Source organism: Pelmatolapia mariae, linkage group LG3_W (genome assembly GCF_036321145.2).
Source record: "Pelmatolapia mariae isolate MD_Pm_ZW linkage group LG3_W, Pm_UMD_F_2, whole genome shotgun sequence".
In the NCBI taxonomy this organism is placed as follows: domain Eukaryota; kingdom Metazoa; phylum Chordata; class Actinopteri; order Cichliformes; family Cichlidae; genus Pelmatolapia; species Pelmatolapia mariae.
Window position 1 is genome coordinate 25,894,340 of NC_086229.1, and position 15,940 is coordinate 25,910,279.

General features: G+C 41.2%; 2 protein-coding genes across 2 annotated transcripts in view; both read right to left on the reverse strand.

Moving 5' to 3' along the window:
- The window catches only part of LOC134621395 (NLR family CARD domain-containing protein 3-like), a 29,122-nt gene extending 16,397 nt beyond the window's left edge, over nt 1-12,725 (reverse strand). Inside the window, exon 1 of the mRNA XM_065470139.1 lies at nt 12,419-12,725. Coding sequence (XP_065326211.1) covers nt 12,419-12,725 — 307 coding nt within the window. The remainder of the gene's footprint in view (nt 1-12,418) is intronic.
- Nucleotides 12,726-13,853: 1,128 nt separating this feature from the next.
- Nucleotides 13,854-15,940, reverse strand: part of LOC134621405 (NACHT, LRR and PYD domains-containing protein 12-like) — a 109,979-nt gene continuing 107,892 nt past the window's right edge. Inside the window, exons 15-16 of the mRNA XM_063467885.1 lie at nt 15,323-15,496; nt 13,854-14,363 (exon numbers count right to left, since the gene is read on the reverse strand). Of these exons, the coding sequence (XP_063323955.1) occupies nt 14,354-14,363; nt 15,323-15,496 (184 nt within the window). The 3' untranslated portion in view covers nt 13,854-14,353. The remainder of the gene's footprint in view (nt 14,364-15,322; nt 15,497-15,940) is intronic.

Consider the following 15,940-nt stretch of genomic DNA (forward strand, 5'->3'; position numbering starts at 1 on the left):
AAGCAGCTGTATAAGAATTTCTGGTGAGACCCTCCACACAAAGGTTGTCCGTACCCTGGTAAGCTCCTCCTCTACAGGAACAAGAAAGAGCTATAAATGTGCATCTCACTCACTCTTTTAATAAACAGTGCCAAAGAATAATTAAGACATGATGCAACAGAAACATAAAAAATTCCCTTTTCACCCATGTTGGTGTTCTAGACCTTGACGCTCAGGTCCTCTACAAGAGGGCTGGGAGCTTGAGGGTCCTGTGCAGTATCTTAACTGTTCCTAGGACTGCGCTCTTCTCGACAGACATCTCCAATTTTTTTCCTGTGATCTGCTGGAGCCACTCTCCTAGCTGAGGAGTCACTGCACCTAGTGCTCAGATTACCACTGGGACCACTGTTACCCTCACCCTCCACATCTCACAGGAGATTCTTCTCTGAGCCCTTGGTACTCCTCCAGCTTCTAATGTTCCTTATTCCTGATGTTGCTGTCATTCGGTATCGCTACATCTATGACTACGGCCCTCTTGTTCTGCTTGTCTACCACCACTATATCCGGTTGGTTAGTGTAGTGGGATTTTTGAGTGATGTACCACATATATGCAATAAACACAAGATATTTTGCTCTGATGTAGCAAAACTATCATCTGTCTACAGTCAGTAATGAACACATTACAATAAAATCACCTTAATGATTATATTGTCATGGTCCCCGGCTGGCCCTATGTGGCTACATGTGTTTTGCTTTTGTCTCGCTCTCTTTCTCTCTCCTCTCTCTCTCTACTTGTTGCCTGGGCGGAGCTCATTGTGGGCTCCCGCCCCTGGCCTTCACCACCTGCAACCAATCACCTGTGGCTCCTCACCTTGTTTGCTCTCGCTACTTAAGGCTGTGACTGAGAGCACCTCGCCGCTGGACTATTGAGTAATGCTCGTCAGTGCTACTTTAGCCTTAGCCAATTTTGAGTTCTCTTCATGAAAGTTCTCCGTGTTAATTCCTGATGTCTGTATACAGATTCTTCGTGCTCGGTTTGGAAGTTTGGACACCGAAGCCTGTTCAGGAGTGCTGCAGTGAGAGTGGCGTGTGTGAGAAAAGGACCTTTCCAAGTGCAATATTCTGTTCGTGTGGAGCTGAGCAAGAGAGGACACTTTCCTGATTCTTCCCTGTACCCCTGGGAACCTTGGCCCCCTTCTCCTTCACATGTATATAGTGCACTGGGAGTGTGTAAATAAAATTCAGTTTTCTGTGATTTCAGTCTGCGCCTGAGTCCTCCCTGTTCCTGATCGTGACATATATATTCATGTATACACACACACTATAAAACTACACTGGGGTATTTATCAGTATGTTAATGCATTTACCCAATATATTTGATATTTAGTTCAAGTATTCACATGTATATCATAAGATTATGCCCCTTGCTGTGTTAACTTTTGAACGTGCCGTGACCTATTTTGATAAGCTAAAGCAAAGGGTTAATCAAAGGTTACCCCTCTGCGGATGACCCTTAGCCATAGTCTTGACTCTGTCCCTGGCCGGACCTTGGCAGGTACCTGAGCCTGCACTTGCTGTTTTTGGCTGGAAGACAAGTGGAAAGATGCTCAGCACCAGCGGGTCGGGTTACTGGTCCCTATAATAATGCGCCAGAGGACACTCCAGGGCTCTGCTTTTTTCTGTCTGTCTCTGTGTGGCTCTGCTGTCTTTGCCTAAGACTCTACACCCCGGGGTTTGCTTTGCTTGCTTTGCTATGTGTTGTCTTGCTGTTTTGTATATTTATTTTATTGTTGTCCATATGATTTGGTGTATTAAACAGTGTTCCAAGAATTCTGCTCTTTTCCAGAAGTTCTTTTTTACTGATTTAACTGATTTAAATTGGATCTATAAAAAAAACAAAACAAAAAAAAACTTGTAGCTCCACATCGTAGGTGGAATAAGGTTATCATGTTGGATTTAAAATTTGTGACCACATTAGCCAGCATCATTTTGTTCGTGTATATCGGGAAGTCCCACAGGATCTTAGCTCAGACATTCTCCACCACCCTAAGGAGCATCTCCCATTTTGACCTCTGGACTTCCAGGCCATATTTGGCATGGATGTTTCTGTATACTCTGCTGGCCACTTGTTTATGGCGTTCCATGTATGCCCTGCCTGGTACCATCTTGTGCCCTGCTGTTATGTTCTGGATTCTCTCAGGGTCATCTTGACACAACCTGCACCTGGGGTCTTGCCTGGTGATAGACCCAAGCCTCTATGGGACTTGTACTCAGAGCTTGACCCTGTGCTGCCATGATTAGTGCCTCTGTGCTGTCTTTCAGTCCAGCTTTGTCCAGCCACTGGTAGGACGGCCAGTTCCTCTATCTGCCATTGGTACAAATCATATCATGCAGGCGCCTTCATATTTCTCTCTCTTGATCATGTCTGTGGTAGGCTTAATTATCTAGGGGGGTTATCTAGGACCCTTACTGGATACAAAATTGAACTTCCTTTCAACTCCCGCTCTGAAGACATATAGTTTTGCAATATCCTACCTGCTGATGCTGTTTTGGCTGATGGTTCCCTCTGCTTCTCTTTTATCATATTTCTACAAAAAAAACATGAGTTGATCATTTTTTTCACAAGAAATGAAGTTTCTGTCAGTTACTGTCCTAAATTAATGAATATGATGGAAGACACTGTGACAAACATTTAGTGCATGAGCCATATACACCCCAAACTGGTGTTGGCAGTGCAGTATTTAAAATAAAGTCCAATGTAATTCAAGGTTTCATTTTTTGAAGCACATTTAGAACACCTTGTCAAGCCATGGGGGGGATTACAAATCTATGAAGGCAGAGCAGGTTCTTAGTTCTTAACTGTTCTTAACTGTTCCAAATCGGCAACGCCTGCCTCAAGAGGGTTAAATGGTGTGAATTAGACAGGTTTAAAAAAAAGCTGTAATTGTAATGAAAATAACATGAGATTTTTGAGAATTATTCAACATAATATAAGAGAAAGGTTTTTTCAGTTATTTTCACGGTCACACACTGTCAAACTCTGCAACCATTTTTGCACAGTCTGACAGTACTTGCGTCAACTTCGGCCTGCTTAATATCTGTTTGCTCACGAACAAGGGACATCTCATCCAGGATCTCCTCACAGGCCGTAAGTTTGAATTTTTCTGTTTAACTGAGACATGGATACAGCCTAATAGCAGCCCCCTGTGTAAAGTGCTTTGGGGTCCTTAGGGACTAGTAAAGCGCTATATAAATACAGGCCATTTACCATTTACCATAATTTTAAACAACACATAACCTTTCCTTTCACACAAAGGGCCATACTTTGGACCTAGTTTGCTGTTCCGGACTTACTCCGTCCAACTGCACTGCTGACTAACTACCAATCTCTGATCATCTGCTTCTCTCTTTTGATATCCAAATGACTTTTTCCATAATCAAGAACCCTCACACTATTTCCTTTGGGAATATCAAAAAAAACCCACAAATCTTGATATCCTTTCTTCTGCTCTTTCTAGCTGTTTGTCTCTTAACAACATATTCTATTCAATAGAATAGAATATTCACACAGTGACATGTAAAGTACCACGTCACTGTTTCCATATAAACATTGCTTATATGGAAAGTTCCTCTTTTCTGGGTCTTATCTATTAATATGCCTGTGCACTAAAACTTCCTGTTTTTCAGTCTGGCCGCGCACTTAGTTTGTGAGTTAAAAGTGGCCTTGCTCTACAAGCCTTCATTATTAAAGTACATAAAACAATATAATGAGCAGATACACATTAAAAAATATTTCTTTTGTTCCTAACAACTTTCTGCCCAGATGACTTAAAGCAGTTATGACATGATCTGATTGTCTCACCCAATAAAGGAATATTTAATATATCAGTCTACTCTTCATTCTATCAGACACAGTTTTCACAGCTTGTACATTTTCCTTTTTACACATGTATGTAAGCATTGAGCCAAATGTAATAATGCTAACATATTAAACTTACAATATTTGTCTCTCAAATATAACACATCTATATATACACTGTCAAACATACTTGTCTTTGAGTGAAGATTTAAGGTGACAGGAAATATAAATATAAATAAATATAAATAACTGCAACTTGATTCTTGATATACACACACACACATATATATATATATATATATATATATATATATATATATATAATCTGACAATACATATAATATTGGCCATATTATATTTACATTACCACAGTGAGATGATTTTAGTCTCATGATCAACATTAGCTGATTGTTATTTACTAACTAATCTTAAATGACTGTTCAGTACAGAAATGAAGCCCAACAATCATGTTTTACAGTCCTCTGGTCTCAGCCTCAGATACTCTAACTAATCAAAGTGATGTCATGACAAAAATGACATTTCTGTCAATCAAAGCTGTATGTAACCTGAGCAGCACGACGAAGGCTAGACCGTCCCATTTCACAAGCCTCTCACTTCCGCACTTCTCGTAAAGTTTTAAAATAATAAATAATAAAAATTTTCTGTCACCTACTACACTGTTAATAGTGTTTTAGCCGTGAATGTAGCAGCGCAATCATCACATGTCTGGTCAGGTTTTCAACATAGAACGTGTTTGCTAAAGATGTCCATTAACTTTTTGATCCCATTGGTAGTGTGAAAAGGAAAACATACAAAAATTGTGTATTTCTCCAGTTGATTATTGACCTACTGTACCATGAAGGCTAAAAGAAGTTGCATTACCTTTAATTGAAGCACCTAGGGCTACTATGAACTGGATAACTAAAAACCAGTAATTAGACAAAGGAGTACTTAGCTTAACATAGATCTGGCTACAGTGCTAAAACGAGACCTTGGTTTGTTCCAGTTTTCCTCTCAGAGATAATGAATCAGACATCCTAGCTTCACGGAGGGATTTTTTTTAAATTAAGTAGCAGAAGAGGAATTTCAGTTCTTTAGAAAACAAAGTCTAGATTTTAAGAGAATTTCTAAAAAAGACTGTGTTTGTAATTTAAATAGGATATTTAGGGTAACAATAAACAGTTAATCAGTTAAAAAAAGTACATGTTACTAACATCTTACCTCTCTGCAGAAGACAGTTCTTGTCTTTCAAAACCACTAGAGCACCTTTCACACCACTCACTCTTTAAGGACACAAAGCTGGGTTCAGTGCTAAGTTCCTGATGGATCCTAAAAAGAAGAAAAAAAACCCTCAAAACATAAAACTTTTCACTGCATGGAGCTATGTGCGATGACGAAATATATCGGATGACGAATTAAAACATAAATCATTTTATGTTTATCGTTTGCTTCATGGTGTTGCAAAATACACTGTTTACGACAATATTTTTTTTTCTTCTACCGCCTACACAACAATCACATGAAAGGGTATGGAGAGAATTTAGAGATGAAAAGCAAAAAAGAGCCGTCAAGTGCTTAAAGTAAACCTTAGACTGAAACATTAGAACAGGCTTTTCCCCACAGTAAGAAAATAGCAGCCGTTAAAACTTATGGATATAAATAAATAGTTTTGTGCATTAATCAAAAAACTCGACTCCAGATATATGACACCCAGCTGAAAAAACTTCACCCAAGTCGAGTTGCCCGAGATTAACAGAATATATCGTTATCGGGATATGAGTTTTTGGTCATATCGAACAGCCATATCACTGCACATAAACTGCCAATAAGTGTAGTGATAAATTAATACTGACACAAACTTACTCTTTCTTAGATAACTGTCTTCTTTTTGTGAATCTACAAATAAAAAACTTCATGCAGTTGTACTTTAAGCACACGCAGCTGGTTTCAGGCTCAAGCTCGGGTTCAGGTCCAAGTTCAAGCCCAGGTTGGTTCCTGTGAATAATGATGGAGCAGTGATGTGAGTGCTGGAGAAGAGTCATGGACAGTTAGAGATGGTCATCTCACCTTTGAGTGGTTTTAGAGGGAGGGACTTCCTCCTCTCTGTCCTCACACTGATCCATGCTGCTGCATTCACATCCACATCAGCTCATACACACTTTCTACCTTCACCTGCAGAGGAAACAGTGCACATCAACTGAAATCTTCCTTTCCATCATGTGTGCTGTCCAAATATCAACTGCTTCTTTCCTGCTTCATCTCAGTGTCAGCTGAATGCAGTCAGACAGCAGTGTGAGGCAGAGGAAGCTGCAATCAGCTGCTCTACTTCTACTATCAGTCCACTAGAAGAAGCCATGACGCACACATCATACATTCACTGATACACACTGACTGCTGTTACTGACAAGCTTCTTTCATCAAAAGTCAAAATGATCTGAATGAGCAAAATTAAGTTTGCTCATGCAGATAAACTGCGTAAGCGCAAAGCTGCTGCAGCGTGAGCATAGGGGAAACTCTGATGAGTGGGGGGGCGTCTTTGTGTGAGTGGCTGCTGGGTTCTGCTTGCCTGGGTTGTTGAATTTACACGCAACCAGTTTAGTTACACATGTGAAAGGAAATAACTTGGGGGTTTTTTTCACATCAGTCTGTTACCGTGAACTATGGAGTGGGAGATTTGTGCTGGAACTAAGCTGCACACAACTGATGTTAGCCAGGAAAACATTATAGACTAACTTTAATGAGACCGGAAATAAAAAGACACATATTGTTGTGTGAATAAATCAAACATGAGCTGAACAAACAGTAAAGTTCCTAAAAACAAACTGTTAAAGAAGGAAAGAAAGCAAACTTACAGTATCTTCAAACACACACACCAGCACTAAGCTCCACTCCATGAAGTTCAGGAAGTGAAAGTAAACTCTTAGCAGGAAGGAAACACGCAGAGAGGTGTTAAGGTGATTCTGGAGCATCTCAGAAACCTTTTGATCTCTGGCAGGCTGTCATTTATTTCCGCTGGTTTTCCTGTTTGAACCACAAACATTCAATTCAGTTCAATTTTTTATTTATTATTGTGCTATCTACTGTACAATATAAAGCGCCTTGAGGCGACTTTTGTTGTGATTTGGCGCTATATAAATAAAATTGAATTGAATTCAATTTTACTTATACAGCGCCAAATCACAACAGTCCCCTCAAGGTGCTTTATATTGTAAGGTAGACCCTACAATAATAGATACAGAGAAAAAGAGAAAAACAAAACATGGCCCCCTTTGAGCAAGCACTTTGGCGACAGTGGGAAGGGAAACTCCCTTTTAACAGGAAGAAACCTCCGGCAGAACCAGGCTCAGGGAGGGGCGGCCATCTGCTGCGACCGGTTGGGGTGAGAGAAGGAAGACAGGATAAAGACATGCTGTGGAAGAGAGACAGAGATTAATAACAGATATGATTCAATGCAGAGAGGTGTATTAAAACACAGTGAGTGAGAAAGGTGACTGAAAAAGAAATACTCAATGCATCATGGGAATCCCCCGGCAGCCTACGTCTATTGCAGCATAACTAAGGGAGGATTCAGGGTCACCTGGTCCAGCCCTAACTATATGCTTTAGCAAAAAGGAAAGTTTTAAGCCTAATCTTAAAAGTAGAGATAGTGTCTGTCTCCCGAATCCAAACTGGAAGCTGGTTCCACAGAAGAGGGGCCTGAAAACTGAAGGCTCTCCCTCCCATTCTACTTTTAAATACTCTAGGAACAACAAGTAGGCCTGCAGAGTGAGAGCGAAGTGCTCTAATAGGGTGATATGGTACTACAAGGTCATTAAGATAAGATGGGGCCTGATTATTTAAGACCTTGTATGTGAGGAGCAGGATTTTGAATTCAATTCTGGATTTAACAGGAAGCCAATGAAGGGAAGCCAAAACAGGAGAAATCTGCTCTCTCTTTCTAGCCCCTGTCAGTAATCTTGCTGCAGCATTTTGGATTAACTGAAGACTTTTCATGGAGCTTTTAGGTATATAAATCAGTTTCAGTTTTATTTGTCATATGCAAGTTAGCACAGGGTCAACATCGCAATGAAATGTGTTTGACGAGCAGCGGTCTCTCAGCAGCATGGTACAGTAGGAAAAAATATAATAAAATATAATATAATAAAATAAAATAAAAAATAGAAAAATAGTAAAGAGCAAAATATTAGAGAGACATGGTAAAAGAGAAAAGATGACTAAATATATATGTATCTATAAATATAAATATATGTACACTAGTGATTAAATAAGAAAATCTTGAAAAGAAATATGACAGGAGGGCAGATGGGATATTGCACAGGAATGAGCAGCAGAAATTTACAGTATTGCACTTTTTTAAATATAAATTACAATAACAATAAAGTGAAGTGACCAGTGCAGATTAATCAGAGTACTTGTGAAGCTGCAGGGTAGCTTCTGAGTCCTGTGTTGTGTGTGTTTAAGTGTTGTGGTTGAGGTGTCGTATGGCTTGATGGTAGAAACTGTTTTTAAGTCTTGTAGTCCGAGCAGACAGACTCCTGTAACGTCTGCCAGATGGTAACAAGGAGAACAGCTGATGTGCTGGGTGGCTGTGGTCCTTGATGATGCTGTGTGCTTTACGGAGGCATCGCTGGTGATAAATGTCCTGAATGGCAGGAAGCCTCGTGCCAGTGATGTGCTCTGCTGCCTTCACCACCCTCTGTAGTGATTTCCGGCTGCTGGCAGAGCAGCTTCCGTACCAAACTGAATGATAATATATAAATTATAATGACTTACACTAGTCCAGCCTAGAAGTAATAATTGCATGAACTAGTTTTTCAGCATCACTTTGAGACAGGATATTTCTAATTGTAGAGATATTAGCAAATGGAAGAAAACAGTCTTACATATTTGTTTAATATTAGCATTGAAGGACATATCCATAAGGTTTTCAGGGCCGAGTACAATAACCTCAGTTTTATCTGAACTAAGAAGCAGAAAGTTAGCGGCCATCCAGGTCTTTGTGTCTTTAAGACATTCCTGCAGTTTAACTAATTGCTGTGTGTTATCTGGCTTCATGGACAGATAGAGGTGCGTGTCATCTGCAGAGCAGTGAAAATGTATACTATGTCTTCTAATGATGCTTCCTAAGGGAAGCATGTATAATGTAAACAGAATTGGTCCTAGTGTTAAACCCTGTGTAACACCATGATTGACCTTAGTGGGTGAAATGGACTCTCCATTTACATGGACACATTGGAGTCTGTTAGATAGATATGATACAAACCACTGCAGTGCAGTACCTGTAATACCTACAGCATGTTCTAATCGCTCTAATAGGATATTATGGTCAACAATATCAAAAGCTGCACTAAGGTCTAGCAGGATAAGCACAGAGTTGAGTCCACTGTCAGAGGCCATAAGAAGATCATTTGTAACCTTCACTAAAGCTGTTTCTGTGCTGTGATGAGCTCTGAAACCTGACTGAAACTCTTCAAATAAGCCATTCCTCTGCAAATGATCTGCTAGCTGTTTGACAACTACTCTTTCAATGATTTTTGAAATGAAAGGAAGGTTGGAGATTGGCGTATAATTAGCTAAGACAGCTGGGTCTAGAGATGGCTTTTTAAGTAAAGGTTTAACTACAGCCAGCTTGAAGGCCTGTGGTACATAGCCGATTATTAAAGCTAGGTTGATCATATTTAAGATTGAAGCATTAATTAATGGCAGGACTTCTTTGAGCAGTTTTGTAGGAATGGGGTCTAAAAGACACGTTGAAGGTTTGGAGGAAGTAATTATTGAACTAACTCAGAAAGATCAATTGGAGAAAAAGACTCTAACTTAACATCAATGGTACTAAAAGTAACTGTAGATAATATTACATCTGTGGGATGATTATTGGTATTTTTTTCTCTAATGATAAAAATTTTATTTGTGAAGAAGTTCACAAAGTCATTACTAGTTAACGTTAAAGGGATGGTTGGCTCAGTAGAGCTCTGACTTTTTGTCAGCCTGGCTACAGTGCTGAAGAGAAACCTGGGGTTGTTCTTATTTTCTTCAATCAGTGACGAATAGTAAGATGTTCTGGCTTTGCGGAGGGCTTTCTTATAAAGCAGCAAACTATTTCTCCAGGCTAATTGATGATCCTCTAAATTTGTGACACGCCATTTCCTCTCCAGCTTACGAGTTATCTGCTTTAGGCTACGTGTTTGAGAATTATACCACGGAGTCAGGTACTTCGGATTTGAGGTCTTAGTTTTCACAGGCGCTACAGTATCCAGAGTCGTACATAGTGAGGAGGTAAAATTATTAACGAGATAATCGACCTCTGTTGGAGTAGCGTTCAGGGCATTGATGATGATAACAGTGGGTGGATTATGCACATAAGTGGTCTGCAGGTGTGCATTCGCTGTCAAAATAAAAGTATTCCCGGAAATTCAGAGAATCCGCGCTTCTTTTGCGGTGGAGGAACACCAAAGTAATTGCTTATGGAGCTTGCTTCTTCGACATCTTTAAGAGTTCTGAACAAATGTCTGTCCTCCTCCAGATTATCTTATGTACGCAAACGAGCGTTTCAACTTCTTATCTGGTACGCGTCTTTTATTTTGACAGTAAATGCGCACCTGCAGGCCATTTATGTGCAGCCCTGTTTATAGTTTCCTGTGCATTTCAAACATTGTCCTTTCTGATGTTTTTTTTTTAATATATCTAAAGTAACATGGCTGCTATGAGGCCAGCAAGGAGCCCTACAAATGATCCAGGACGGATGGGATGAAGAGCCCATCGGAGGCACTGACTCAGAATCTGACATCTAAGATACTGTATAGAGGACCCAGACTATTGTCCCCCACACTGAACAAGGCCAGTCATATACAGAGGAGCCCTCTGATGAGTCCTCTGAAGGGGAAATGGATATTGAGTCTAACAAAATAAGCCCCTCTTACTGCTCTAGCCACAATATTCTGAATTAGTCGGCCAGATCTTGCACCTGGGTTTAGTACTGTCTCCCCAATAGATGTATGGAAGATGTTCATGTCCGATAATATAATAGAAGAGGTTCTGACATGCACAAACATGTAGGCATGAAGAGTTGCCATAGACAGGGGAAAAGAGTGGAAAAATATAATCAAACTTAAGCTCATGGCCTTCATTTGATTGACCATTCTTGCAGGAAGTGAGAAGAACTGGGATGTACCAGTCTGTGTGTTTTTTGGGAGTCCTTTGCATAACCCATTGTACAAGGACACTATGTCAATTCAAAGATTTAAAGATATTTGCCGTTTCTTGCACTTTGATGACAAGAGGACCAGAGCCTACCGACTGAAAACAAACCACATGGCAGCTTCCCGGTACATATGGGGCCTGTTCCTGGTCAACTGCAGGCAGAAATTCATCCTCAGTGATTTTGTTGCAGTGGATGAACAACTTGTGCCTTTCAGAGGGAAGACCCAGCTTCTGCAGTATATGCAGAGCAAGCATACAAAAGTGATACAAGTGATACAAAAACTGCAATTTCATAAAATTAGGAATAACTCAAATATGAAAATATTACAACTCTTCGTTTTAAAGATTTTGAAGAATAACAACCGAGTTTATAGCAAAATGCATTGTTTCTATTTGGGGTCATTTTTGATCCCACTCATGGAAGAGTGTAGGTATTGGTAGGTTGTGCATTCAAGGGTTAATACCAATTATATCCTTATGCGACTTAGACACTGGTTACTGTGAGCCTGAGCAGTAGTGTTGTTGTGTGAAACGGAATTGGTGAGTTTGAACTTTTAATTGACTGTTTGTGGTGTGTTCCAGATTAACTGGCGTCACAGATTAACTGGATTTGGTCAAGCAGATGTGTGGCAGACTTGCTTTTCAGGAGCTGCTACTGACAAACCAGCAAAAAAAAAACGCCAAATGTGTTATCTGTGACACTTGTGAGGTTATCTCAAACACACTCTGTCAGTCTTGTTGCTGTTGAACAACAAAATGTTTAAAAATGTTGCGAGTTTACCTGGTGATATTCTCATGGATGACGTGATCGCAAAAACAGCAAACAGTTAACACCCCGCTGATGCTGTTCACAGGACAGCAAGAGTAAACGATCGGGAGAATCTTGTCGTCGTTATCGTTCCCCTTGTACATTTTATTTCTCCGATTTCAGCGTTTTTGCTTCACAACTAAAGTGTGCAGTTTACTTTGTGTGCACTAACATGGACTCGTATCAACCAGCGCCACCTCTGGCCATGTGCCATAGCCTACAGCCAGATCAACTTGTGACACACACATCTGCAACACGTTTGAATTTGTTTCATGCACAATACATTTGTAACTTACAATTGTGTCTGTGCGTCATGCAAATAACCTTTACTTAGACTTAGACTTAGATCCTCCCACGCCGATCGGCGCATCGGGCGACAAGAGAACGCCATCAAACTCGATCTATCGCGGCAGTTGTTGCTTCATCCCATGACAGTTCAACTGAACGTAAATCTTCAAGGAAGGTCCTCCTCCATGTTATTTTGGGTCTTCCTCGCCGTCTCTTTCCATTCTTCGGGTTTCACAGAACCGCGACACGGGCAGGTCTCAGGTCCGGTAGCCGAAGGATGTTACCGGCAAATCTGAACCGACGCTTGGTGACTTGGACATGGAGCGGCTCTACTCCTGCACGGCGATATATTTCCTCATTGGTAATGCAATCCCGATATGTGATCTTGAGCAGCTGTCGAAGACAACGTTTTTGGAAGACGTCAAGATGGCGGTTGATCTTTCCAGTTGATTTCCAAGTCTTCGCTTCATACAGTGTCGTCGGTATAACGATGGTCTTCAGGAGCCGCAACTTGGTTGATAAAGGCAGTGCGTGGTCATCCATGTAGGTCGTAGTCGTTGAAAGGCTGCCCAATTCTGCACTTAACGTCATGCTCCACGTCCCCGTCACTGCTAAAAGTGCATATATATACATATATATATACATATATAATCAGCTCAAGCTGCTCATGTGCAGAGGGTATGACCAGCTTCAGCTCAGGATAATCAATAGTTGTTCTCCATTGATTACTCCTATGTCATGTTTGTGTAATCAAAGGCTGTCATGCTGCCTTCATTTGGTTTTTCATGCACTACAAACTTCATCAATTATGTTTCAAAGAACTGAAGTTTTTTCCCCTCTCAGTAGATTTGTGTAAATAGCAGTTTGCACAGAAGACCACTAGATGGCAGAAGAGTCTGAGCAGCTCGTAGAGCCAACAGGTCCTCAGCCTCCTCAATCCTGAACTCCTTCAACTTTGTAAGAAATCCTTTGACATTTCACCTCTCATCCGAGAAGCTTCTTCAGATTCTGTTCATCTGGATGTAGCGTTTTCAGTGGGAGAAACGTTTTGTCACTCATCCCAGTGACTTCTTCAGTCTCAGCTGACTCCAGGTTTCCCCAATCTTATAAACAATATATTTGCATGACTGACTGAAACCAGCCTGCTGAGGGAACAATGGGCTAGGAGGTCAGTTCCTTAATCTTAATTATGCAAATTCTCACCACGACCATTGATCAACAACCACTGACCAAAACCCACTGATCAAAGACCGCTGATCAATGGCCATGAGTACCAATCACAGAGAGTTGGGGAATGGCGGCAAATACAGCATTGTAAGATGGCGAAAGATGTACCCTTAGGCCCCCTCCTCGACTAAGAGATGGTCTTTCCCTTTTCACGTTAATGGCCTCCTTGACTCCGCGCTCAAACCAGTGTTCCTCCCTGTCCAAGATGTGTCTGTCATCTAAACTTCATTAATGATGGCAGGAAGGATGAAGAGAAGTCTTCCTCCTCTTAGTGTGTTTCTGTGCTACTTTTAGTGTGTTGGTCGTGCTCAGTCATCTGTATTACCTGAATGCAGTAAAAAGTTTTGTTCTGTACTCTAAGTACGTTAAAGCTGCTGTGCTGGGTGACTAATGTGAGGTGGAGGGCAGACGTTGGAGGTCTGGATCAGATCAACATGAGAGAAAAGCAGGAACAAATTAGTCTGAGTCATTCCTTTGATTCCATTCAGGAAATGTATTGATCATTAGTGTCGACATACATGTACACATACATGAAAACATGATATTTATCTTATAAAAACATGATGTTTATTATTCAAAGATGTCTGAAAGCCTTTCCAGGTGAGTTTGATCCAGGAGGGTCTGAAGCCAGTGTCAGACAGAGACTGTGCAGAGACTGTAGAAGGACAGAGCAGCAGCAGAGCAGTCCACATACACTGATGATCCTCTATTAGATCCAGAGGGACACACAGGGATGATGCTGGACTCTACATTGTGTCTGACAGTGGAGCTGTTCTCAGAGCAGTTCACTCTGCAGCACTGACAGTCATCTGCACTTCTTCTCATGCATCTGTCAGTCACTGCTGGATGAAGCTCTCCTCTCCACTCCACCTCACAGTAACATGGCACACTCAGAGCGTCTCTACACACAAGCTGCTGCTGCTTCAACCTCTCTGGATCAACAGGACACAGCTCCTCTTCTCTCAGCACGCACATCGTCCTGTTTACCCTCATCACATCCACCTGCAGAGAGAAGGAGGAAGAGCAGAGGAGTTAAACGAGTGTTTCCAGAGACTCTTCATCAGCTGTCAGTCAGTGATGCAGCACATCCAGTATAAAGAGCAGCAGGGCCTTCAGTGCTGGGACTGTACTAGTACTCGTTGCTTCACTTCACTCTAATCTGTACTTTGGATTTTTATTGAAGTTGATGAAAATGTTTTTCACTCCTATTTTATTTTGGACTTTCATTAATTAGAATAACCTTGGTCTGTCCACTCTGATCTCTTTAGGAACCCCAACAACAACCCAACAGTCCAGATGGAATTGTTCCAGCTGTTAACTGGAGGAATTCCATCCAAACATCTGGTCTCACTAAATTCTTCCTCACCTACAGACTGTGTTGTCTGCGAAGGTTCTCAGTCATTCAGGTCATCATAGTCTAAAGAGCTTGGAAAGAAAAGCGTCTGGACTTCTTTAAGTTGCTTGAAGATGTTTCACCTCTCATCTGAGAAGCTTATTCAGTTCTAGGGTCAAATGGTGGAGAGTCCCAGATTTAAGCCCTATGCGAGTGTCCCCAAAGGGGACATGGACTCCATATTCATCCTCTTCCTAATCACACGAGACAAGGTGTGAAAACAGGTGTGGGTTTTAGGTGAACTAATTGTGCATTCTAGCCCCACCCCATCATGTTATTTATTGATGTCAAAAGGCCCAGGATGTGAGTGGGTGTTAAGGAGTCTGGGAAGGGATCTCAAAACTGGATTACAGATGGAAGAGCTGTTACTATGGTAACCATACAGGTCGCAAAAAGGTAGAAACACGAAGTGTTTGTGTCCAATCCTGAAGCCTGTTACCATTCTCTTCTAACAGCTTCACTGAGAAGCTGCAGCTTTACAGGAAACACTGGATCTTTGTTTCATATTGATTGTGTTTAGTACAACACTGCTGACAGCACCACCCACTCACTCCAACACTGTACTGACCTCAGAGTCTCCAGTCTGTAGTCTGTATTCTCCTCAAGATCACACAGCTGCTTCACATCTGGATTCTGCATGTTATTTCCAGCCAGGTCCATCATTATCAGATGGGAGGGGTTGGACTTCAGAGCTGCTGCCAGATAATCACAGCTGATCTTTGACAAACCACAGCTCAACAATCTGTATAAAGAATGAAAGATGTAGGTTTATTAGACAAAGTGTTTGCTTGAAATCATTCAGTGTTTCATAATCAGGCCTCATAGGCCTATCACTAGTTTAGAACCACTGGAGTAGTGGCCTGTAGTATACTGAACCTGTGGGGGAGAACATGTAATTGTCTAACTGTAGTATATGAGTCTTCTGTATGACTGATTTTATGTTCTTTACTCTATTTTAGAGAATAATGGCATTGGAAGGACATGAGACCTCTCACATCGTGGTGTTTGTGGATGAAGCTGGCTTCAAGCTGGCCAAGGGCTGAAGATGTGGCCGTAATATTATTGGCCACCGGGCCACAGTGGATGTCCCAGGTCAGCGAGGGGGCAATATAACTATGTGTGCTGCCATTTCTGAAAATGGTGTGGCCACTCACATCCCCAGTCTTGGCCCATACAACACACACAA